This window comes from Propithecus coquereli, unplaced genomic scaffold (genome assembly GCF_000956105.1).
Source record: "Propithecus coquereli isolate 6110/MARCELLA unplaced genomic scaffold, Pcoq_1.0 Scaffold252, whole genome shotgun sequence".
In the NCBI taxonomy this organism is placed as follows: domain Eukaryota; kingdom Metazoa; phylum Chordata; class Mammalia; order Primates; family Indriidae; genus Propithecus; species Propithecus coquereli.
The window spans coordinates 1,022,097-1,048,542 of record NW_012148086.1 but is presented as its reverse complement, the minus strand read 5'-3'; the positions used below and the strand labels follow the sequence as shown (position 1 = coordinate 1,048,542).

Genomic DNA, 26,446 nt, shown 5'->3' with positions numbered 1-26,446 from the left:
TTCTTCTTTCTGTCCCAACCCCAGCAGGCAGGAGTCACTCCCCCAAGCTCCTCCTCTGTCTCTAGTGCATTTCCCAGGCCTTTAGCCTCCGTCTCTGTTGGCTACCCTGATAAACAGATGCGAGTGATTTCATATGCCTCCAGGTAGTACAACCTGAATTAATAGAGACCTTCTAAGAGCTCCCCCAACTCTGCAAAAACACTGGGCTTTTGATGCTTTGGGCTGCTTGAAGCCTTGCCTGTGTTGAAGCCACACGAGGGCCTGCCCCCACGCCCACCTGAGGGCACTGAAACATGGAGGCGTTTTCGAGCTGCGCTGTAGACATGTGCTGTTTTCAGGAAGAAAAGCCTACTTTCCTCAGATATGGAAGTAGTTCACCGTAAAGAATACCTTCTCCCATGCAGCCGATGGGGATGGGTCCTGTGATTCCTGGTCTCCTTCCTGCCCTTGAGAAGCACTTGGAGGGCAGCCATGCTTCTCATCGCTCATAAAACACACATGGCTAGCGCGGACCTCTAGAGAAGAGAGAAAACAAACTGAAGACGACAATGTGCAGGACAGGTGTGAGAATGGAGCTGGAGCAGCCTCGGGTGACGCGTGAGGTCAAAGCCACCCTGGCCTATAATGGGGTGATCATGAAGACACGCATCCTTGCGATGTATCTGACTGGGTTGCCTACCCTGGGTTTTGTGTCTTGTCTTTTTTTTCCCCTTGCTTTATACAATGTCTGAGGTGTAGCACACACTGGGTGATGTCAGGGAACATGCGACCACCGGCCATGCTACTGAGTAATGCCTCTTCCAGAAACACACTCAGTGGCCTGGTCATAAAATGAGGAGGGCTAAGGGTCCCAACTCAGGGAGTGTGGAGGAGAGCGGGAGAAACCGCAATCCAAAGGAATGGCGGGGATCTGCCACGCGAAGGGGAAGACCAATAAAGACATCCCAAAGTTTAAAAGCGGGATATTCCCAAACTGGCCGCGACCACAGGAAGGACCTGGCCAACATTCACTCCTCCCATCTCTGAGGGCCAGAAGGCCAGGCAGCCAGCAGGGTCAGTGTCCACCTGGCCAGGACGCCGAGGGCCCTGCTGTGTCCTCCATCTGCAGGGAGCAGATGGAACAAGCTGGGCACACAGCTGATGACGGGTTGATGAATGTCCGCGATGCCATTTTCTCTGCTCGTGCGAATGTTTGAAAATGTCCATAATAAAAGTTAAAGAAAATATTTCTGCGAGACCTGGGAGATGGCTCCTGAGCAAGAAGCCAGACGGCTGTCCTGGGTGCGAGTGCTGCCTTCACCGCAGCCCCCACCCCTACCCGTCCCCGGCAGGAGGCGAGGGAGGTGGGGCGGAGTGCGAGAAGGGGACGGAGAGCGCCGTGCTGCCTTGCTGTCTGACCTGAGTATCTGTAAGTGAACACGGTCTGTCTGAGCCCCGCTGACACCAGTCTCTGCCTGGCAGGGACCCGAAGGCCTGCGGGCAGCCCAGAGCAGCAGGTTCCCAGCTGTGCCAGGCCAGGACCGGGCCGTCCTCACAGGGGATAGGTTTCAGATCACTGCGTCCCTGAGCAGCAACACAGGCGGTCAGCTGTCCTCTAGTTTCCCAGGACAATATTTCCCGGGACAATATCGACTTTCTAACACAATATTGAATCCAGTTTGAACATTTTGAGCCAACACCACTGTTTACTGTCAAGAACACAGTGTATTAATATCTCGTGATAATAAAAGCTGAAGAAAAATAATCGAAGGCCATGTTCCTGAGGATTCTTTAAAAATATGTTACGAGTATTAATTGAGCTGCCAACCGCAGGCTGAATGTGTCAACTTGGGTATGAAGTAATTTCCTGAACTGGACATGTCCATGAGGAAGAAACATTTAGAAAATGTTTTGGAATGAGCTACAGTAGTAAAGTCACTTATGTTTATTTGAAACCAATTAGTCATCAAAGTCACTGTGCTCAAATTATCTGTAGAAAAAGTCTGACCTCCTAACATAAGCTGACATGTCTCTGAATAGGAAAAATTATGTTAAAAATCATAAAAATACATAAAAGTATAAAATTACATACACTAAGTCACTAAAGCAGAAATAAACTAAGTGAATGAAACTATTCCACATGGTCTTCATGGAAGAGTTGATTGATTCAACACCGATGCCAAGCATCCCCCCCCACATACCCCATTTAAATTGGTCTCTTTAAAAATTTAAGACTTTAAAATTTTTCTTTAAAAATTTAAAAATCAGTATTTTTACAGCTCCTCAGATCTACCAAATGCATAGCCTATTTTGAAACTTTGAATTTTTGAATTTCTTCTATTTAAAGGAATACTGGCAATTCAATTTCAGGCAACTATTTGGGATTTATATTTTAAAAATTAGTAATGGACATATTCTCTTTGTGTCGAGGAGGAAGAAAACCCCCACACTGTGGCCATGGAGCCGTCTCCTACAACCTGAGCTCCCCCCTCACTGGGCTCTGGGGGCCCCATTGTGGACTCAGTGGTTCTCGAAGTGTGGACCCTGGGACCCCGAAGCCCCACTCTAGTCCTCCTAAAGCAGGCGGTCAGGGCTGGGCCCCAGTGAAGGAGTTAAAAATATACCATGCTGGCATACTGACTATTTAAGTTAAAGGCACCGGAAAAACAGCAGGTGTCAGACTATCACTCTGACCTTCATTCTGTTTCTTAAAAAGCAGAAGATGAAATTCCCACAGGAGAGATGCCCTCCCTATACTAGAAAAAAAAAGCGACATTCTTACCGTCAAGGACGGGAAGTTGAGGCCACGAGAATTCTACACAAACCAACCTTCTTAAACTAACCTCATCTCCTAGTCACTTCTCCATCCTCTCAACTGCCCTGTCCAGGCCCCTGTGCCTTGTCACATTTTCACAGTTTGCTGTTCTTCGTCCGATTCAATGTCTAAGTAACAGACTCTAACTGCCTCTCCAGGTCTCCATTTCCCTGTGAGGGCTCCTGTGCCATGTAAAACGCAGGCTAAACCAACGTGAATGCCTTTCCTCTGTAATCTATCTACGTCATTTAATTTTCTGCGCTGCTGGAACCCTAAGAGGGTGGAGGTGGAGTTTTGCTGCCCTATATCAGCAACCGTGTTTCATAAACCCTCTGGGTCAGAAGGAAGCCTGGGGAAGAAGGGTTCAGACAGGGCCTCCAAATCCCAAGCTGCCAGCCGCCAGGGGCGCTCTGCGCAAGCTGCTTGGCCTGTGTTATTCTCTATTCCGTTATCTAGAAACCTGAGTGGTAACAGGCCTCCCTATCCATGGGGTGGGATGAAAGGCCGCTTGTGGCCAGGACTGGGCTCTGGTGGCTGCGCCCCCTTTCCCAGGGCCTTACCGACCCCTGCTCCACCGTGGGGAGGGCTGTGGCTGCAGCAGCACAGACGGAGACCCCCACAGTCCTCGGCGCTGGCAGGCCCTTGGCCAGGCAAGCAGAGGGAGCAGGCAGCCGGGAGACTCCTACGGGGGAGAGAGTAAACGGAGGAAGATTAAATTATGCACAGTCGTTTGATCGCAACCGTCCTGTCACCACTCTTCGAACCATATCCATATTTCTGCCACAATTTGCTCAGCACGCCACTGGCTGCTTTATGAATGGAGAGTTGCTCCTGTGGTTTTTTCACCTTGTGTTTTCCAAATTTGGGGACTCTGTGGGAAGGCTGCTGAAACGTGTTCCCATCTGACTGTTAGAAAGGCCTCCTCACAGCCATCTCTCCTGCCCCTCCAGGCCCTCCGGGGCTCAGGGGCCCCCAGGGCTCCTCCTGTCCCCCTTCTCCTGCCTCCCCATCCCTGTCCTTGCCCCCAGAGCAGCTCTCTGGCTCTGCGTGGATTTGGGACGACACAGAAAGGAACAGCAGACCCCGGGACTGACACAGCAGGCGCTGCACACGCCCTTCCCATTAATCTCCACAACAAACCTGAAAGGTTAAGCGCGGTTACGGTTCCGAGATGGGATGGTGGAGGCCCGGGGACACGAGTTAGCTTGGCAAAGCTCACACCGTCAGGAAGTGGCGGAGCCAACATTTAAACCTGGTCCCCAGGCACCCAAAGCCTAACTCTGTGGCACCATCCCTCAAAGCCTCCCACCGGGGGCGCTTGCAGAGCTCAAGCTGCAGCTGGAAGTCCACTCAGCTCTGCCCGGCCAGATGCTACCCCTGGGCTCCCTATCCCCGGACAGCCATCTGCTGCCCTCCTGCTCTCCTGCAGAGGTCATTGCTGGGGTCCTAGTCACTCCCCTCCAGGCTGTGGCTCCTCCTTGGGGCACGGCACTGAGGGGAAACAAAGGCCCTGCATGGCCTCTTCCTAGACAGTAAGTCACTTTGCCCCTATAAGCGCCAGTCTCCTTGTTCTCCTTCTCCGTAGGAGTGACAGGGACTCACTTCACAGGGCTGCCGCCAGGACTGTCACTCCAGAAAGGGCTGTCTCACTAAGCACTCAGTAACCAAGGCTGGGTTCCACCTCTCCCATGAAAATGCATTCTGCTCGGTGGTATTTTTTTAACCTCTCTTGGGTGTCTATGAAATCCAGAGGATATACATTTTAACTTAAATAAGGCTTCTGCTAAGATAAAACTGTGGGTAGTTCTCCCAATTTTTACAAGCCTGGTTCTTGAAGCAATAACCAAGAAGCCACCACCAGAGGGCAGACGAGGACACTGTTTAAAGGGAGTTGGTGGGAAAAGTTGTGGGAGAGGTACAAGGCTGTATTTTGAAAATGAAAGACAGTCACTACGTTGAAGGGCTCTGTTAAACTATTGAATCATTTTCTTGTCTACCCTTAACTATGCTTGTCTGCCAAAGGCAAGGGAAATGGGAAAACGAAAACATAGAAAAAGGGACAACTTTGGAATCATATAGATCATGCTACAAAACTTAGAGGATTTTAGCAATGACCTGGAGGACAGATAAAATTGGGAAAGGACCAACCTAACCTCTGTCCACTGCATGCACCCTATAGCCCACAGCTGGGAGAATGCCCACCTCTCTGGGCCAGCCAAGGTGAGATAACCCTGGTGCCAACCAAGCTCCCACACCCTCCCAGACCCCACATAAGGATGACGTTCAAGTGCCATGTAGAGAAAACACCTCCTGGTGGTTCCTGGCACAAAATCAGCCCTTGAGGAAAACTTCCTGCTCCTGAAGGTAAGAAGTGAGAATCACATTCCCGATAAACACAGATGTGCACTCGGGTACTTACAGAGGCGCAAAAGTTAGCACGCAAGCTAGTTTTCCCTGAGATTTCAAAAATCTTTTCAAATAACACAATGGGGGAGGGGTGAAAGAATGATTTAAACATAATGCAGGTTCTTTCTCCTGGCGTTATGAGGAGGATTTAGGCGCCCAGGCTCTGGTGACAGAATCAGCACCGTTTTCACAGAGGCAAGCCGGCTGCCTCTCCATAACTGTGCACTGTTCAGGAGAACATACAATGCTGGTGGCATTCAGACACTGGCTCGGAGGCATCTTGTACCTGAGGATTGAGCCATTTGTTTGAATTGCAATACAGATCTTTCAGAATTCCTTAAGAGTGAGTGTTTTTGAGCAGTTGGAAGGTGAGAGCACTGAAGCTGAACCCTCATCTTGAACAAGTCTGGTTCCCAGCAGCCGATCCCTGAGCCCGACGGGTGCTCCCGCCGGTTGTAAAGGCAGAGGACAGGGGTCCCAGGGAGCTCTGGGCTGGCGGCTCCTGGGGCCAGTCTACCTCAGCACACACCCCACAGCCCACACACCACACCTGCCCCCCACACACATACACACACCACACACTCCCCACATACCACACACACCCCATACCCCACACACCCCCCACACCCCTCACACACACACCACGTACTACGCACACAAACAGCACACACCGCATATACCCACATACCATACACACCCCATACCCCACACACCCCCCACACCCCCACACACACCTCCCACACACACACCACTGTACTACGCACACAAACAGCACACACCGCATATACCCACATACCACATGCATGCCCCAACACACACCATACCCACCACACCCACCACACACAGTACACCCACACACCACACATCTGCACCACACACTCACAGACTCACACCACACACACCACATCTCACGCAAACACACACACAGAGACAGTTTGGGCCTAACTCCGTGACATGGCGGGCGTGGTAGAGCCAAGGAAACCTCTTCTATTTCCGCACAGGAGACCAGCTGCTGTCTGCTTTAGTTTACCCAGGAGATCCCAAATGGCCACACCTTTGGGAGTGGAGACTTGATACTTGTTAAAATGGCTAATTCGTGCATGAGCTGTTTGGTCTACAAGTATAAAATGCAGAAATAAATAGTGATGAATGATTAGATCAGCAACTTCCCTTCCTCAATTTTTCTTTTCCCTTCTTTACTAAGGACAAAGGGATAATTCCTTGCAATTCCCTGACTAATAACAGCAAATGTCAAATGGCACCAACATCAGGCTTTGGGAGTCAGCAGGAACAAAGGAATTTGGAATAAGAGAAAAATGAGCTAATTAAAGAGAAACAAGGGGAAAAAAATCTGTAGCCAAAATCAGTCAACCTTGTTAGCAGTGACACAAGGCAAAGAAATTTCCAAGCATTAATGCGGCCCAACCTGTCAACAAGTGCAGCCTAACTGTCCTCGCTGTCGTTTGCTTTGGGTTTCTTTGGTAAAACAATGGTGACGACACAGAGACAGTGAGCTACTTGGGCAGAAATGCCAGCAGCGAGCGCGGGTTAAGACTGCTATGGATGTGACAACCGGGCTACTCAGATTTTCGGGATGAGACACCCGGGGGGTGAGGAGGTGAAGTGACCTGCAAGGTCTCCAGCTAGGACGTGGGGGCACATTCACACCGAGCAGTTTGACTCAGAGCATGTGGCAGCTGGGCACCCAACTAGGTGAGGTCTGCAGCCACGGGCACCCCTTGTGCCAGGACAGGGGACAGCCAGGATCCCACCTAAGTTCTCGCCACATCCCAGAGGCAGGCCACCTCACCGGCCCTGTGCTCAGGGAAGAGGGCATGGAGGTTCACGCCACATCATGCCACCAGCAGAGCTCACTGGTCACCTGGCTTCTACAGTGGGTGCTTATGCGCAGAGTGTAGGGAAGGGGGTGTAGAAATAAGACCCGTGGGCCGAGCCCCCGTGAGTGCTCCCTTGTGCTAGGTTTGTCCTGGGCTCCACACGAGGGTCCGGCAGAGAAGCAGACAGCCTAACTTTGTCCATGGCCGGGCAGCTGGGGGTCCTGGGAATTCAGAGGCATCCTTGGTTTGCAGGAAGAGTAATGGGCACTTCTCAGGGATAAAGGCAGCTGCTCAGAAGAGTCCTCTCAAAGACTTCGGGAATAAACCCATTCTCAGCACCCACTCCAGTCTTCAAGCTGACCCTGCCAGGGCAACTGCATCCTGCCGCTACAAGCCCTCCGCCCTGCCAGAGCCAGCCTGTGTCTTCCAGCAATGACCCAGCGCAGCTCAGACTGCCTTATGGCAGAGAGGTGGGAAAAATGGAAGAGATTCAGGATTTGCCTAAATTAACATAAAAGTGTCAGTTTTTGGAGTTAGTCTTTGCACATCACTGTCCATGAGTATTCTAGCCACACTGAGGAGAGCAGATTAAAACTTAATTCTGGTTGGGCCAGATGACAACTAGAAGCAGCCTGAACTATGCTGTTCTCATGGAGAGGATCGAAAATGGTGAATAAATATCCACCTTTGGATCCATCGTCTGAGCAAGAGCACATGGAGAGGAGGCAGGAGGGAGATGAAGGCAACAGAAGTGGGACAATCTGCTCAGCAGGACTGGAGGTAACGAGGGAAGGCACCCACATGTGGGAAAGAGACAGAGGAGAGAATCCCGGGCTCCACGGTTTCCTGAGGATACCATGACCAGACGGCGGCAGGGCTCCTCCACCACAGCCAGCCTCTGGGCTTACGGAGACGTGACTGGAGGCTGTGCAGCTGCTCTGCTCTGTAGAGAAGGGATGACTGGCTTGCAAGCCCTGAGTGCTGCCGGTGGTGCCACTGTAACTTCCCAACCCCAGCACGCTACTACTGCCCAGGGGGCAGATCTGTGACTGCTGCCTCCCCCAGCTCCTCACTGGACAGGGAGGCAGTGAGGAATCCCAGTGCTCAAATGAACCCTGTGGGCAAGTGATGGGCACCACCACCACTGTTGGGGGTCCTGGGCAGAGCAGGAGACCACAGGCCAGGCACCCACTGTTGTTGTCTTGGCACTCCCACTCAACCGCAGTTCCCATGGGACCTGGGCCTATCACACGCCCTTAGCCCTTGGCATCCACTGCCCACTGTTGGGGCAGCTGGACCACCACTGTCACAGCTGCCTGGGTGGCCCTGAGTGGGGCAAAAGCCAGCACAATCACCACCTTTTTATCTGGGTGGACTGTATACCATAGACCTACACCAGGCTGCACAGGCACCCTGGGTACCACAGTAGCGTATGCCCTGCCCCACAGTCACCCCAGCCCACACACGTGAGTATAGCACCCCATGGACCTGCTCCATCCTGCACAGGCACCCAGTCCCGTGAGCCTGCTCTGTCCCGGAGTCCCACTCCATCTAGCTCATGAACTGTTACCCACTGGCCTGTTCCACCATGTAGACTTGCTCTGACCTGCAGGCCCACCACACCCTGCACACCCATTATGTCCTGTATGTGTGCTGCACCCTGCTCATGCCTCACCCTGCCCACACACCCAGCACCTGAACGACTCAGGCCTGTGTGTGTGTGTACCACGTTAAGCGGAACTCCTCCATCCCATGTGCATGCCTGTCCTGCCAGCCAGGGGCCAGCCCTCCCACGGCAGCCTAGTGAGAAACACAGGAGAACAGGGGAGACACAGCAGAACAGCAGTGTTAAAGGCTCACAGTGCATCAACCCCTCTCCTATCTGGTCAAGCTTCTGGAGTAGGACTCAAGCACACCATCTAGGGACCTAGCCCTATCTTCAATGAGCAAAAGAGATCCCAGCAAAGAAGAACAGGTATAACATATCTTCTATTTTGAGGTGAGAGAAAAGGCCATAGAGAAGGAACCAGCATAAAAATGCTGGCAATATAAAAAAACAGGCTGTCTCAACACCCCCAAAGAATCACAATGAACTCCAACCAAAAGGAAATTGTTGAAATGACAGAAATGGCATTCAGATTATGGATGACAAGTAAGATGAATGGAATTGAGGCAATGGTAAAGAAAACCATCTCAAAGAAACAAACAAACAAACAAAAAATCAGGACATGAATGAACAATTCACTAAAGAGATAGATAATATTAGAAAAAAGATAACAGAGGAGGAGTGCTTGAGGTCAGGAGTTCAGGACCAGCCTGAGCAAAAGCTAGACCCCGTCTCTACAAAAAATAGAAAAATTAGCTGGGTGTGGTGGTGTGTACTTGTAGTCCCAGCTACTCGGGAGGCTAAGGCAGGAGGATCGCTTGAGCCCAGGAGCTGGAGGTTGCAGTGAGCTATAATGATGCCACTGTACTCTAGCCTGAGTGACACAGTGAGACCCTGTCTCAAAAAGAAAAGAAAAGAAAAGAAAAGAAATAACAGAACTTAAAGAAATGAAAAAGTCACTTAGGGAATTTGAAAATACAGCAGAAAGCTTTACCAACAGACTAGACCAAGCAGAAGAAAAAATTTCAGAGCTTGAAGACAAGGAATTGGAAATAAGTTTGTCAGTAAAAATATGTAGAAAAAAGAACAAAGAATAATGAACAATCACTGCAAGAAATATGTGATTATGCAAAATAAACAAATATAAGAATTATAGGTATCCCTGAAGGAGAAGAAGAAAGAGAATAAGCATGGAAAACTTATTTGAGAGAATAATAGAGGTAAATTTCCCTAGTACCACTAGAGGTTTAGATATCCAGATACGAGATGGTCAGCAAACACCTGGAAGATTCATAGCAAATAGGACATCACCAAGACACATAATCATCAGCATAATCAAAGTCAAAGTGAAGGAGAAAATCCTACAAGCTGCAAGACAAAAGCAACAAGTTACTTACAAAGGAAAATCCACCAGACTAACAGCAAACCTCTCAGCAGAGACCCTTCAAGCCAGAAGGGATTAGAGGCCCCATTTTTAGTCTTCTTAAACAGATCACTGCCAGGCAAGAATTTTGCATCCTGCAAAACTAAGTTTCTAAAACTTAGTTTCCATTTATCAAAACTAAATGAAGGAGAAATAAAGTTTTTCCTAGACAAGCAAACATTAAGGGAATTTGTCACCATTAGACCTGCTGTACAGGAAATGCTTAAAAGTGCTCTACACATGGAAAAGAACAATCGATACCTACCCATGTAAAAACACCCAGAAGTTAAAGCTCACAACCCTGACAACAAGTAACACAAGAGAGAAAACAAAGCAACTGGGTATCATTAAACACGATGAACAGAACAGTATCTCACATATCAATACTAACATTGAAAGTAAATGGTCTTAATGCTCCTTTTAAAAGATTTAGACTGGCTGAGTGGATGAAAAAACACATCACAAGATTCTGCTATCTCCAAGAAACCCATCTAACTCACAAGGATACTCATAGGCTCAGGGTAAAGGGATAGAAAAAAATATTTCATGCAAATGGAAACCAAAAGTGAGCAGGAATAGCTATTCTCATATCAGATAAAATTGGCTTTAAATTAACAATGGTAAAAAAAAAAAAAAAGATAAAGACAGTCATTATATAATGATAAAGGGAGCCAATTCAGCAAGAAGATATGACAATCCTAAATATACATCCACTTAACACAGGATCTCCCAGATTCATAAATACTACTATATCTAAGCAAAGAAATAAACAGCAACAACATAATTTCTGGGACTTCAACATTCCATGATAGAACTGGACAGATGATCAAGGCAGAAGATCAACAAAGAAACACTGGACTTAGGCTGGGCACAGCAGCTCACGTCTGTAATCCTAGCACTCTGGGAGGCCGAGGCGGGCAGATCGTTTGAGCTCAGGAGTTCGAGACCAGCCTGAGCAAGAGCGAGACCCCGTCTCTACTGAAAATAGAAAGAAATTGGCCAAACAACTAAAAATAGAAAAAATTAGCCGGGCATGGTGGCACGTGCCTGTAGTCCCAGCTACCTGGGAGGCTGAGGCAGGAAGATCGCTTGAGCCCAGGAGTTTGAAGTTGCTGTGAGCTAGGCTGATGCCATGGCACTCTAGCCTGGGCAACAGAGTGAGACTCTGTCTAGAAAAAAAACAAAAAAACAAAAAACACTGGACTTAAACAGGACTCTAGAACAAATGGACCTAACAGACATCTATAGAACATTCTACTCCAAAACTGCAGAATATACATTCTTCTCATCAGCACATGGGACATTCTCCAAGATAGATCATATGTAAGGCCATGAAACAAGTCTCAGCAAATTCAGAAAGAAATTGAAATCATTCCGAGTGTCTTCTCAGATCACAGTGGAACAAAAACTAGAAATCAACTCCAAGAGGAACTCTCAAATCTATGCAAAGTCGTGGAAATTAAACAACCTGCTGCTGAATGATCCTTTGGTCAATGACAAAATTAAGACGGAAATCAAAAGATTTTTCAAACTGTTCAAACTAAATGACTAACAGGACACAAGCATCCAAAAATCTATGGAATACAGCAAAAGCCATGTTAAGAGGAAAGTTCATAGCCTTAAATGCTTACATCAAAAAGACAGAAAGATCACAAATTAACAACCTCATGTCGCACCTCAAGTAGCTAGAGAAAGAAGAACAAATAAAACCCAAAGCTACCAGAAGAAATAACAAAGCTCAGAGCAGAACTAATAGAAATGGAAATCAAAACAATAATACAAAGTATCAACCAAACAAAAAGTTGATTCTTTGAAGAGATAAACAAAATCAATAGACTACTAGCTAGATTAACCAGAAATAGAAGAGAAATGACTCAAATAAGTTCAATCAGAAATGAAGGAGACATTAAAACTGATGCCACAGAAATACAAAATACCATCCATGACTACTATGAAAACCTCTATGCACATAAACTAGAGAATCTAGAGGAAATAATTAAATTTTTAGAAACACACAGACTCCCAAGCTTGAATCAGGAAGAAATAGCAATCCTGAACAGATCAATAACAAGTAATGAGTCTTAAACTATAATAACAATTCTCCCCCCAAAAAAGCCTTAGACCAGACAGACTCAGCTGAATTATATAATACCAGACTACAAAGAAGAATTGGCACCCCATTATGTTGAAACTGTTCCATAATATTGAGAAGGAGGGAATCCTCCCTAACTCATTCTACAAAGCCCGTATCACCCTGATACCAAAGCCAGGAAAGGATACAACATATAAAGAAAATTATAGACCAATATCCCTTATGAACATAGATGCAAAAATTCTCAACAAAATATTAGCAAACAAAATTCAATAGCACATCAAAAATATAATCCACCATGATCAAGGGGGATTCTTCCCAGGGATGCAAGGATGTTTTAACATATACAAATCAATAAATGTGACTCACCACAAAAACAGAATCAAAAACAAAGACCACACGATCATCTCAATAGACGTAGAAGCATTCAATAAAATCTAGCACCACTTCATGATAAAAACCCTCAACAAACTAGGCATAGAATAAACATATCTCAAAACAATAAAAGCCATATATGACGATCCTGTGGCCAACATATACTGAATGGGGAAAATTGAAAGCATTCCCCCTAAGAACTGGAACAAGAAAAGGATGCCCAGTGTCACCACTTCTATTCAACATAGTACTGGAAGTCCTAGCCAGAACAATTAGACAAGAAAAAGAAAGAAAAGGATAGCCAAAGTAGGAAAGAAGTGGCCAAACTATTCTGTTTGCCTGTTTCTAGGTATAAGATATATGTGACCTTATATTTGGAAAATCCTAAGGACTCCACCATAAGACTGCTAGAATTTATAAATAAATTCAGTAAAGTCTCAGGTTACAAAATCAATGTACAAAAATAAGTAGCATTTCTATACATTAGTAACAGCCAAGTTGAGAGTCAACGCAAAAGCTCAATACCATTTACAATAGTTGCAAAGAAAATAAAATATCTAGGAATACACTTAACCAAGAAGATAAAAGATCTTTACAAGAAGCACTACAAAATACTGATGAAAGCAATCATAAGTGACAAAAACAAATGGAAAAACATCACATGCTCATAGATTGAAAGAATCAACAATGATAAAATGTCCATATTGCCCAAAGTCATTTATAGATTCAATACAATCCCCATCAAAATTCCAACATAGCTTCTCAAGGATCTAAAAAAAATAATCATAAAACATTTGTACCCTTGTAATATTCTGAAATAAAAATAAATAAGTAAAATACAATACATCCACACACACAAAAAAAACCCTAAACTTCATATAGAACCAAAACAGACTACGAATAGCCAAAGCAATTTTATGTGATAAGAACAAATATGGAGGCATCACATTATCTGACTTCAAATTATACTACAAGGCTATAGTAACCAAAACAGCAGCATGGTACTGATATAAAGGAAGACATATAGACCAATGGAACAGTGTAGAAAACCCAGAAATAAAACAATATAGCTATAATCAACTGATTTTTGACAAAGCACAAAAAACATACACTGGGGAAATGCTCTATTCAATAAATGGTGCCAGGAAAACAGGATAACCACATACATGCAGAAGAATGGAACTGGATCCCTATCTCTCACCATATACAAAAATTAACTCTAGGTGGATTAAAGACTTAAATGTAAGACCTGAAATCATAAAAATTGTATAAAAAGACATAGGAAAAACTCTTCTAGACATTGGCCTAAGCAAAGAATTTATGAGGAAGACCCCAAAAGCAAATACAGCAACAAGAAAAGTAAATTAATGGTACTTAATTAAACAAAAATTTCTGCACAGCAAAGGAAATAATGAACAGAGTAAATAGACAACCTACGGAATGGGAGAAAATATTCAAATATTCACAAACTACACATCCAACAAAGGGCTAATATCCAGAAACTACAAAGAACTCAAATCAGCAAGGAAAAAATGAATAACCCCATCAAAAAGTAGGCAAAACACATGAACAGATTCTTCTCAGAAGACAGACAAATAGCTAATAAACATATGAAGAAATGCTCAACATCACTAATTATCAGGGAAATGTAAATTAAAACTACAATGAGATATCACTTTACACCATCAGAATCGTCTTTTTTTTTGTTTTTGTTTTTGTTTTTGAGACAAAGTCTTGCTCTGTCACCTTGATGGAGTGCAGTGGTGTCATCATAGCTCACTGAAGGCTCAAACTCCTGGGCTCAAGGGATACTCAGCCTCCCAAGTATCTGGGACTACAGGTGCATGCCACCACTCACCATGTCTGGATAATTTTTCTTTTTCCTTTTCTTTTTTTTTTTTTAGAGAAGGGCTCTTACTCTTGCTCAGCTGGTCTTGAATTCCTGGCCTCAAGCACTCCTCCTGCCTCAGCCTTCCAAAGTGCTAGGATTACAGGTGTGAGCTACTGTGTCCAGCCCAGAATTGCCGTTATTAAAAAATCAAGAAACAATAGATGTTGGTGTGGTTGTGGTAAAAAGGGAATGCTTATACACTGTTGTAGTGAATGTAAATTTGTATCACTGCTATGGAAAGCATCATGGAGATTCCTCCAAGAACTAAAAGTAGACCTACCATTACATCCAGCAATCCCACTACTGGGTATCTACTCAAAGGAAAATAATTCATTTTATAAAAAAAAAAGACACCTACACCAGAATGTTTATCACAGCACAACTCACAATAGCAAAGATATGGAATCATCCTAAGTGCCCATCAACGGCTGAGTGTATAAAGAAAATGTGGTATATATATACACCATGGATATGGCTGTATATATACAGCCATAAATGGAATGAAATAATGTCTTTTGCAGCAACTTGGATGGAACTGGAGACCATTATCCTAAGTGAAGTATCTCAGGAATGGGAATCAGACACCAAGTGTTCTCACTTATAAGTGGGAGCTAAATGAAAGTATATATACGGTCATACAGAGCAGGAATGGACATAGGAAATGAATCAGGGGAGGGCAGAAGGGAGGTGAGTGATAAAAATCTACCTATTGAGTACATTATATACTTTTCTGGTGATGGGTACACTGAAAGCCCTGACTTCAGCATGGCACAATTTATCCATGTAACAAAAAACACTTATACCCCCTAAATTCTTTGAAATTAAAAATAAATAAACAAAAAGCTAAAAAAAAAGCCCCATAACACAAAACTTAGTTTTATATATGTGTAGTTCTTCAATCCAGATAACTCCTTAAAAATCACCCATTTTTTTTCCCCATGAAAATAAAAGTAGAATATTTCTTTTGAATGAAAAATTTCTGAATGCATACTTTAAAATCTAGCTTACCAAATCCCCTGAGAACAGCACTAGCTCACCTTTCCTGGTCATCGGAAATGCCTTTGACCCCCTCCTTGGCCATGCCCTGTGCCGGCCGGTCATGGCCTCTGCGGTCAGCAGCCCAGCTTCCTCCTACACGCCCTGGAAGACAATGAAATGGCGGAGCTTGATGCTTCCAACTTTCATACTTGCTTCCTAGGTAATGCATAGAGGAAAAAAACAAACTCCTAATATTTTATTTCCTAATCAGAAACAGCTTTTGTAACACTGTCCGACAAATTTCTTCTCAGGAAGTGTACTTTAGGTAGGGATCTTTGTGGCTTCCTGAAATAGATCATCACCCAAGGGAGAGACTGTAAATGGAAGCTGAGAGACCTCTGATAATAAAAAGCCGTAACTGTCCACACCTACATCTGGGAACTGGATACCTTCCAGAAGAGTATTCATAAGGAAGACTACCGGGGAACACACTAGGTTCGCTGCCTTCTCTACACCCGCCTAACCTCTTCCGGGGACCTTTGGCGTGAGCTGGCTGCTGCACCTCTCCTTATTTGCAGTCTGGGCCACTGAGTCCTCTCCATTATGAAATATTTTCTCATTTCTTTGTGAAGCATTTGTTAGTTCTCTTAATTCTTCACATCAACATTTTAACCTTCATGGAGCTTTTACAAAATTTAGTTTTGTGTTCCACTTAGGAAACCAGATAATTTTTCTCTCTGCTCCAGAATTGCTACGAATTCGTATTTAACTGGAGAAGAGAGTGATACGGAGGAGAGTGGGAAAGTTTCAGGCGCACACTCTCCCTCTCAGATGGGAACAGGGAAGGCCCCCCAGGAGGATGATGAAAGAGCCTCATGGGTCTGGCCCTCGGTAAATTTGCTTGGATCCTGTGTTTTCTAGAACTTTGCTGCAGCTGTACAGACCAGAAGCCCTGTCGGGGGTTAAGGGTCTGCTGTGGAATTAACACACCTCCTCCGCTCTCCTCACACTGCGCTGTCAGCGCCTCTGGCTTTCTCCCCACTGTGTGTGTTGGGGACAGATGTGTGGGAAAATCTGTTCTTTCTAGTTTTATGTTTTTAAATCCCTTTGTGTCCAAGGAAAGGATCAATTGCAAATTGCAATGTATTTGTAAGTAATCAGAACCCACTCTCTCTAAAGTCCCTCTGGTTTGCTCTGACACCTTCCTGTCAAATCTAAAGCCTCAGGTCCAAAGCCGGAGGTAAAGACACCTGCCCACTGGGCTCGCATCCACACCCGGACTCGACCTTGCTCCACTGCCTTTTCCTTCCCTGTGGGGCTAGACATACTGAGAACATCAGCATAAATTTAAAGTTTGTGAAGTTTGTGCAGCTAGTGGTGCTAATTGAAAACATCAGGGAATGATGAGGAGCAAAGGAAGTGGCCTGACTGAGGTGCCTGCACTGCCCAACATGGGAGCCATAGCCACTCTTGGCTACTGGAGCTTAAGTGAATTTAGAATTAGCTTCTAGATCATTAACCACATTTCCAGGGCTCAGTAGCCAAGGTACAGAACCACAGAACATTTGCACTGTTGTGGAATGCCCTGGTGGACAGCCCTGGGGGGGGCAGCCCCACCTCTCTTTCCAGGCAGTGCTGCTAGCATTGTGTCAGCACAGCTGTGACCAGCAGAGGGGTGGCATTCCCGGTTCATCTGCACCCTCAGCCGGACTCCCCACGACCTGGTCTGCATGCACTGCACTGATTATGACAGGGAGCACCACACAGGGCCGAGCTAACTGCATCTCTCTGGAGAACGGAAGACATGCCGCTTAAGGTGAGACTCAGACATGACTGAGCAAACTGGAAAATGTCATTTTGAGTTTTAAAAACTACTTTAAGTAAAAATATTCTAAATGAAATTAGCTAAATGTCTTCTAGAAACGTCCCCTTTTAAGAACACCATCTGAGCTCCTCATTTAGAAACCGTCAATAAGACTCAGCCAGGATCCTAGCCCATCCTTCTGACCTTGATAAAAGGAGGAAAAGGGACAAAAAAAGAAATACTTTCTTTCCATGAATGAAGGACAGAACCCACAACCCCCCACCCCACACACACACCTGGAAGAAGCCCCAGGAGGTCCTTCCAGAAGGCATCTTTTGTCTTCATTAAGTTTTAAACAAAAGCCACCTTCTTAGAAATTTTTTTTAAGCTACAAATTCTGTATTTCAGATTTAATACTCAGTTTTTGATACTTCTCTTAGGTAATAGTTTACTTAATTAAGCCTGCCTCATTCCACAAAAGATTTAAGGTGCTTAAGATGTACTTAGTTCAAAAGAAAAAATGGATACCTGAAGGTAGGTAACATCTCCTGAAGAGTTTCAACAGTCAAAGCAAAAAGGCAAACACAGTTGTTTACACAATTCACAGTGTGAAAAAAATGCAGGAACAGCTGCTGTTTCCAACAGCACAGAGTTCTTCCTGGGATGGAAACCTGAGCAGTTGTTCTCCCAAGTGTCCTCATATTTTACAATATTGTGGATGGCATTTAGTGATACTAAGTTTTGGATTTGAAGGAGTATTACTTTGCAACTCAGACGAATGTATACTAAAATATATAGAGAAAATAACTCTAGAATGATGTTTATCATAAGTAATCGACTTTGTTTCTCAGGTCTGCATGCAAGCCTAGGTTCTGATCGTTATTTCATGATTTGTCTGCCTTGGTTTTTAACCTCCAAATGGAGCTTCCTGGGGAGGAATCTGGCCTGCCAGCACCACTGACCTTCTCGTTGTGTGAGCAGGTGCACATGCTGACACGTCCTTCCTTGCATAGCTCAATTGCCAGTCACTCTCATTTCCAGTCCACTTGGAGAGGCCACCTGTGGATGTCTACTCATTGACTGCCTTTGGATACTCTGTCTTTTATAGCACTCCACCCCCACCCCTAGCCTACACTCCAGGTCCCATCACACACACAGAATCAAACACAGAGTGCTTGGGCAAATTTTGGTAATTAATTGCAGCAGAAGTAAAGGAAAATTGCTAAGATCTTGGCAGAATGCCAAACTTACCATCCTTTGAACTGATCACCAGAGTGAGCTGCATCCAGAACAGGGGCAAGGCTCCAATGAGCACCCTCCACCCCAGTCTCAAGCAAACTGCTCCCATGTGGCCTCCTGCTCAGCATCCAAATCAGAGATGGCTTTGGGCAAATGGGTCCTGAAGCAACAGGGACTGGCCTTCCCCCACCCATGGGCAGGAGCAGTGAGCATTCCCCACCCCCCATTAGCCTCTTGACACAATCAGCCAATCATGAGTGCTTCTGAGAAACAAAGCCCCTCCCAGGCATCTGGGGTCTTACCCCCAGCCCACAACATGCTTACGGGCTGTTTCCTCTAAAAAGGATATGTCCTAAAGTGGTGTTAATTTACAGGGGTAAATGTGTAAATCATCTGTGAGGCTCAACAGTAGCTCCACTAAAGCAAACAGTTATTCAAGTGTTACGACTTTGTGAAAAATAGCTGGTGCCCTGGAATTGGTAACAGAGGGACATCAGGTGACAGGGACATTTAAAGCCATTGTTAAGTTAAAGACACATTTGCTACACCTGGGACTAAAAGCAAGTACTTTGTTTTATACAAATCATAAATAAGTGTTGAATTATAAATGATCCATCTCTCTTATATAATCTTCCATTGGCTTCAAAATAAAATTACATGTCCATTGCTTGATATTCAAACACTTTGATAGGCTGCCTTCAAATGCCTTTGGTCCTTTGGCCACTTGGAGTGTAGGGGAAGATATCCATTCCCTAACTGTTTTCTCTCTTCTCTCTCTCCTTCTCTTTGTCTCTCTCTCTCGATATCTATTCCCTAACTGTTCTCTCTCTCTGTCTGCAAAATCACATACTGCAATTCCACTGAAGGGATATGATGATCACAGTAAAAATCATCTTTCAGCACTACAGGGTTTTGTGAACACCAAATTTTTCCTTCTCAAAAACACTTTATGAACAGGGAATTAACATAACCACCTTTGCATTTATCATATTTCAATGTACTTGTTAAGGCAACACACATATTCTATGGAGGAATTTATTAGGTTCCAAAGCACACATGTTTAAGTTTGAGTAGTATACGTTTATCTGTATCATCTCAGCTTCCCCAACCCCACTTGTCAGACTTTGTCCTTTCATCCTTTGTCCTTTTATCTGGAGCAAATGAAAATATTATTTGATACAGACAATTGATATGTCATAAAGTATGAGTAGAATCCTCTTAAGAAACCTTTGCTACTTTTGTTAATCTGGATCATTAATATAAGTACATGCAAAGGCAGACTCAGGACAAGTCCCTATGGTCCTTGAACATGGTCCCTTTAAGCTCCCCCCATAAAGTTGAGGTCTGGCCACCATTTCTCCTGGTTATTTCAGACTTGTGCAATGTGAAGGGAGGCCCACCAACATCATTTAGGAGAGACAAGCCTCTAAAACATTCAAGAATCACACTGGGCATTACATTCTTGATTTGACAAGACTGGATGCTCCAGGAACTGGTGAAGCCCCAATTAAGGGCTGCTTGGGAAGCCTGTATATGAACCAGGTGAAACACTGATAAGGAAGCACGGGAATCCATCCAGCATTTCCCTCCTATGGGGGCTCCTTATGTCCTCTGCCTCCTCTGCAGGGTTTATTTGCAAAAGGTGAAAGAAGTAAACAGAGAAAAGTCACGATAACTAATCCACTTCTGAAATGGCGACATTAACCCATTCATGAGGGTAGAGCCTCCGTGACTCGCGTCAGCTCCCACTAGGCCCTGCCTCCCAACACTGCTGCTCTGAGGACCAAGCCTCTAACTCAAGAATTTGGGGGATACATTCAAACCGTAGCATATGCTTTACCCCTCCCCCCCAAAAAAAGAAGCCTGAAGAAATTGGCCTTATTCCCAGTGGACCTATGCTGCTAACCAGTGGCTGCTATAAGCAAAGAAGACCTAGATTCCAGGAAGGCAGCTTGGGTTCCCCATGCTACCCCTAGCGTCATCGTCCTTACCCTCTGGTGATCTGTGAAGTCCTCTGGCTTGGCTGGTCTCTCTCAGGAGCCCCTAGCCTAGAACCCAATAACTGGTCTCGCTGCCCTCACTACAAAGACTTGTTACAGACACTGAGTGAGCCTCATTAATGTCAGGCCCATGAGAAGAAGAGATTCTTCTGCAATGTGGTGCCACCTTGTTGACTGGAGCTCCAGTATTCTGAACCTGGTATAATTTCAACATGACAGATAAAAGTTTAACTTTCTATGCATAAAAATAAGGATGCGCTGTGAAAATTAAGAGTCTAAAATCCAATGTTCAGGAGACTGTCATTGCCAGTTGAATACATATAGCACTCAAATAATGAATATTTATTAGTCCCTTAAAAATAATCTTCTTCTGTTATAAAGCTGGTTATAAAATTTTTAGAAAATACATAATATGTTAATACAAAGATTGAAATAAAAACCACCCCAAAACAACCAGGTTTAAATGTTGGTATCTTCCTAATCTTTTTCTATCATATTATACACACCAATGTCTAACCTCCCTTTTTAGGTCATAAATATTTTACGATATTAGTACAGTTTTTTCTGTAACATTATTTCTAGAATATGAAATTTTGCATCAAATCATAAATTATTTAATCAATTCTCTATTAATTCATATTTAGGATATTTCAATTTTTTTTAGTATAAAAATACTAGGACATCTTTAATTATAACCTTTGTGTAAATTCCTATAAGCAGAAGAATTGAGACAAAGGAGGCATACATTTTTAAGGCTTTCTATATATAATACATACCAAACGGGACCCCAGCAAAGTGCCAGTCAATTCGCATTCCCTTCAGCAGTGTCTAAGTGGGGCTAACTTATTCCCCTGATGATCTTAGGGTATTACCAGTTATAACATATGATTTTTACCTCCCAACTCAATAACTACACTTAGAAGAAGCTCTAAAAATCAAGAAACTCAAGCTTTCTTTTACATTCTCCCTATTACAATCTCTATAAAAGTACAGAATTGCAGAGTGATGTCAGCAAAATGGTGGAGTAGGAGTTCTCCAGCTTCTCTCCTCCCAACAGAATTTCAACTATCAACTATCCAGTGGCAAGATTATCACCTTGAATATCCCAGAAATTGGGAGTGAGGGTGGACCACAGAGCCCAGAAAAACTGTGATCAGAGGGAAAGGGGAACATGGTTCTCTTTGATCGCGATGCTACTCCCCTAAACCCACACAGTGCCACACTTGAGAATTTCCCTGGATTTATGGTTTCTACGGTAGAAAAAGTGAGTGGGAGGTGTGCATTTGGATTCCCCACCATTCTTAGACTCTTCAAAGGAGGTGTGCTCTTTTCCACAGGAAGCATTGCCAGTACTACAGAGTTAGCCCACCAGGAGTAAACGAGAAACAAAGATCAGGGCTAAGGCTCACGGCAACCAACACACAAACCTCAGAGCTGGCAGCAATGGACTGGGCTTAGGGTGCCATCTAGCACTACAAGGGCTGCAGCACTCATGGGCTTAGAGACCAAAACAGTCTGCTCAGAATTTCTAGACAGACCTACTGCACAAGGACAATAACAGACAAAGCCAGACTGCAAAGACTAGAATAAATGCCTACGTATTCAATGCACAGACACCATTGTAAGACAAGGATCAAGAACAATCAGGGAAACATGACATCATCAAATGGACAAAATAAGGTGCCAGTGACTAACTCTAAAGAGACAGAGATGTACAATATTCCTGATGGAGAATTCAAAATAGCTGTCTGAAGGTATAAAACTCACTGGTAAAAATAACTTGGGAACTGTTAACCAAATTATGATGATGATGTACAACCCAGAGGACTGGTTGAATTTGTTGTTTAAACTAAAGAAAAGGAATGTCCCCTAAATGATGCCCATTTCCATTAATTGATTGGGCATTACTATCAAGTAAATGAAGTACTTCCTCAAGGTAAATATGGTTAAGATGAAATTTTTGCTGAAATCCAAGTGAGATTTGCCAAATTAACAGCTATTCAAGATCCAGATGGTGCACATGCCTACGTTTAAATGGTTAGAGCAAATTGCAAGAAATGTGCTTTTGTGCATATATCTTTGACACAATTTGAATTGTTGTAAGATAATTTCCAAAAAAGTAAACAACTTCTTCATAAACCTGTAAAATGTGGAGCAGTACCACTAGAAATTGCCATGCAGAATTTAAACCTCAAGAAAAGTAGCTGCTTTCAGAGAAGGGCAATAACAGTTTATTAGTATCTATAATATTAACTGCCCCCAAATCACTCTCCAATTCACTTGACCATTTATAGAATAGGAACATCAGTTGTGATTCCAGAAGACAGGCTACTAATGCCAGGTTTTTGTATAGAGATAACATGTCCCCCTAAGATGTAGGAATAGATCATCAAAATCCCTTAAAACAAACTAACAAAACTAAATGGTCATGCCCATTTGGAGGAGGAACACTTCCAAACTCACTTTATGAGTCCAGCATCATCCTCATACAAGAGCCAAATAAGGACACAACAAGAACAAAAAAAGAAAACTACAGGCCAGTATCACTGATGAACACAGATGCAAAAATCCTCAACAAAATAGTAGGAAGCCAAATCAACACTTATATTAAAAGGATCATTTGCATAACCAAGGGAGTCATACCAGGGATGAAGGATAGTTCAACATATACAAATCAATAAAGATAATATACTGCATTAACTGAACCAAGGAAAAGAACATATGATCATTTTAATAGACAAAGCATTTGACAAAATTCAACATTCCTTCATGATAAAAACTCTCAACCAATTAGGGATAGAAGAAATGCACCACAACACAATAAAGGCCATTGAGAAACCTATAGCTAAATCACAATGAAGTGGGAAAGTGGAAAGCTTATCCCTTAAGATCTGCAATAAGACAAAGGTGCCCACTTTTACCATTTCTATTCCTAGCTAGAGCAATTAGGCAAAAGAAACAAATGAAAGGCATCCAGATTGGAAAAGAGGAAGTTAAATTGCCCCTGCTTGCAGACGATATGATCTCAAATAGAGAAAATCCTCAAGACTCTACCAAAAAACTGTGAGAACTAATAAACTAATTTAGTAAAGTTGCAGGATACAAAAATCAACATAGACAAACCAGTAGCATTTCTAAATGTAAATAGTGAACTATCTGAAAAAGAAATCAAGAAAATCCCATTTATAACAGCTACAAAATTTTTTTTAAGATACCTAGGAATAAATTTACTGAAGGAGGTGAAAGATCTCTACAATGGAAACTATAAAACCCTGGTGCAAGAAACTGAAGATGACACGAATAAATGGAAAGATATCCCATGTTCATGGGTTGAAAGAATTAATATTTTTTAAATGTCCATACTACCCAAAACCATCTACAGATTCAATGCAATCCCTATCAAAATACCAACAGAATTCCTCACAGAAATAGAAGAAACAATTCTAATATTCCTAAGAAACTACAAAAGACCCTGAATAGTCAAAGCAATCTTAAGTGAAAAGAACAAAGCTGGAGGCATCACAATACTTGACTTCAAAATATTCTATAAAGCTATAGTAATTAAAATCGCATGGTATTGGTATAAAAAGCAGACAAACAGACCAACGGAACAGAATAGAGAACCCAGAAACAAATCCACACATTTGTAGCCACCTGATATTTAACAATGGTGCCAAGAACACACACGGGAGAAAGGACAGTCTTTTTAATAAATGGTGCTGGGAAAACTAGATATTCACATGCAAAAGAAATTAGACCCTTATCTCTTACCATATAAAAAATCAACTGCAAATGAATTAAGGACTTAAATGTGAGACCCAAAACTATGAAAATACTATTAACAGAAGAAACATAGGACAGATTCTTCATGACGATGGTATGGGCAAAAATTTTATGGATAAGAACTCAAATGCACAGGCAACAAAAGCAAGACTGGGCAAATCAGAATATATCAAACTAAAAAGCTTCTGCACAGTAAAAGAAATAATCAGCAGAGTGAAGAGACAGCCTACAGCACGGGAGAAAATATTTGCAAATTATGAATCTGACAAAGGGTTAATATCCAAAATATAAGAGGAACTCAAACAACTCAACAGTAAGAAAACAGAGAACCCTATTAAAAAAAAAATGGACAAAAGACCTGAATAGGCACTTTTCAAAAGAAGACATACAAATGGCCAACAGGTATATAAAAAATTGCTCAATATCACTATCATTAGGGAAATGCAAATGAAAATCACAATGAGGTATCATCTCACATCGGTTAGAATGGCTATTAGCAAAAAGACAGAAGATAACAAGTGTTGCTGGGGATATAGAGAAAAGGGAACACTTACATACTATTGGTGAAAATGTAAATTAGTACAGCCATTATGGAAAACAGTATGGAGGTTCCTCAAAATATTAAAAATAGAACCATAATGTGATCCAGCAATCTCACTACTGGAGATATATATCCAAAGGAAATGAAATCAATATGTTGAGGAGACATCTGCATGCCCATGTTTATTGCAGAACTGTTTATAATAGCCAAGATATGGAAGCAACCTAAGTTTCCAACAACAGATGAATGGATAAAGGAAATGTTATACACACACACACACACACACACACACACACACACACAATGGAATATTATTCAGCGATAAAAAAGAGCAAAATCCTGTCATTTGCAACAACGTGAATGAACCTGGAGAACATTATGTTAAGTACAATAAGCCAGACATAGAAAGACAAATACTGCATGGTTTCACTTACATGTGGAATCTGAAAAAGCAGATCTCAAAGGAGAGAGTGGAATGATGGCTAACAAACACTTGGGTATTTAGGGGTGAGAGGGGGTTGGGGAGATGTTGGTCAAAGGATATGCAATTACAGTTAGCTAGGAGGAGTGAAAAACCAGAATAGGCAAATATATAGAGACAGATATTAGACAAGCAGTTTCCTGGAGCCAGGAGGTGGGGGGTGGGGAGCAAAAGAAGAGGGGAGAGAGAAAGGAAAAAGGACTACTACTGGTTAGGAATTTTCTTTATTGGGTGATAAGAATGTTCTAAAATTGATTGTGGTTATGGCTGCACAACTCTGTGAACATACATACTAAAAACCACTGGACTGTACACTTTAAATGGGTGAGTTGTGTGGTATGTGAATTGTATCTCAATAAAGCTTTTAAAAAAGTACAGAATTGCATCTTTTCAAAATCATGGATGCTTTGCCAATTTGGCAACATACACCAAGAAAATGAGCATCATTAAACACCTTCTTTGCCTGGTGGCAAGAACCAGAATTCCAGTTCGAGGACTAATATTGAGGCCACAGTTCTAGGTCCCTAAGAGTGGAGTCCTTCGTGCCAGGCACAGCACCATACTATAAACTCAGCCTGGTGACTTGATGGGTAAGCAGTTCCCAAGGACCAAGGAAGGGCTGAAGGAGGACCGCAGGGCTGTTTGGATGTTAGCAACGAGCAGCTGGATCAGGAATTCTCACGTGTCCCCGACCGGGCACGGGATGTCCTCAAAACTCAGCTCAAGATGTGCCTACCAAAGGGACGTGGGGCCCTGAGCCTGTGACAGGCAAGGAATGGGGCTGCCTTATTTGCCCTGACATTTAGGACAGTACTCCGTAAACCACAAATACTTACACAATCACAGCCAGTAACAGTATGTCTCTAAAATCCAGAAAGCTATTTAAAAAGAGATCTCAATACTTGGAGATGTTAGTCTTGAAATATGTTAATTTTTCAAATTATATTCATTCCTCTAAATGGACTAAATTGCTGTGTCTTGACCTAAAAATTTTACCTTGGTAGATCAGCCAATAAAACAGCACTGTGCATTTCCATGTCTGTGGTTACTATGGGCTCCCTCCACCATTTCTTAACAGCTCTTTCAGATGCAGAGGTGGATGACTTGGTAGACACTAAGCAGAGAGCTGTGACAAGAATTAGAAACAGAACCCGGCTTCTTGAATCCCAACTAAGGTTTCTTTAGCCACATTCCA

General features: G+C 43.4%; 1 protein-coding gene across 1 annotated transcript in view; it reads right to left on the bottom strand.

Annotated features, from left to right (window-relative positions):
• PKD1L1 (polycystic kidney disease 1 like 1) overlaps positions 1-2,985 on the bottom strand; it is a 118,055-nt gene extending 115,070 nt beyond the window's left edge. Inside the window, exon 1 of the mRNA XM_012646895.1 lies at positions 2,938-2,985. Coding sequence (XP_012502349.1) covers positions 2,938-2,985 — 48 coding nt within the window. The remainder of the gene's footprint in view (positions 1-2,937) is intronic.
• Positions 2,986-26,446: the final 23,461 nt, after the last annotated feature.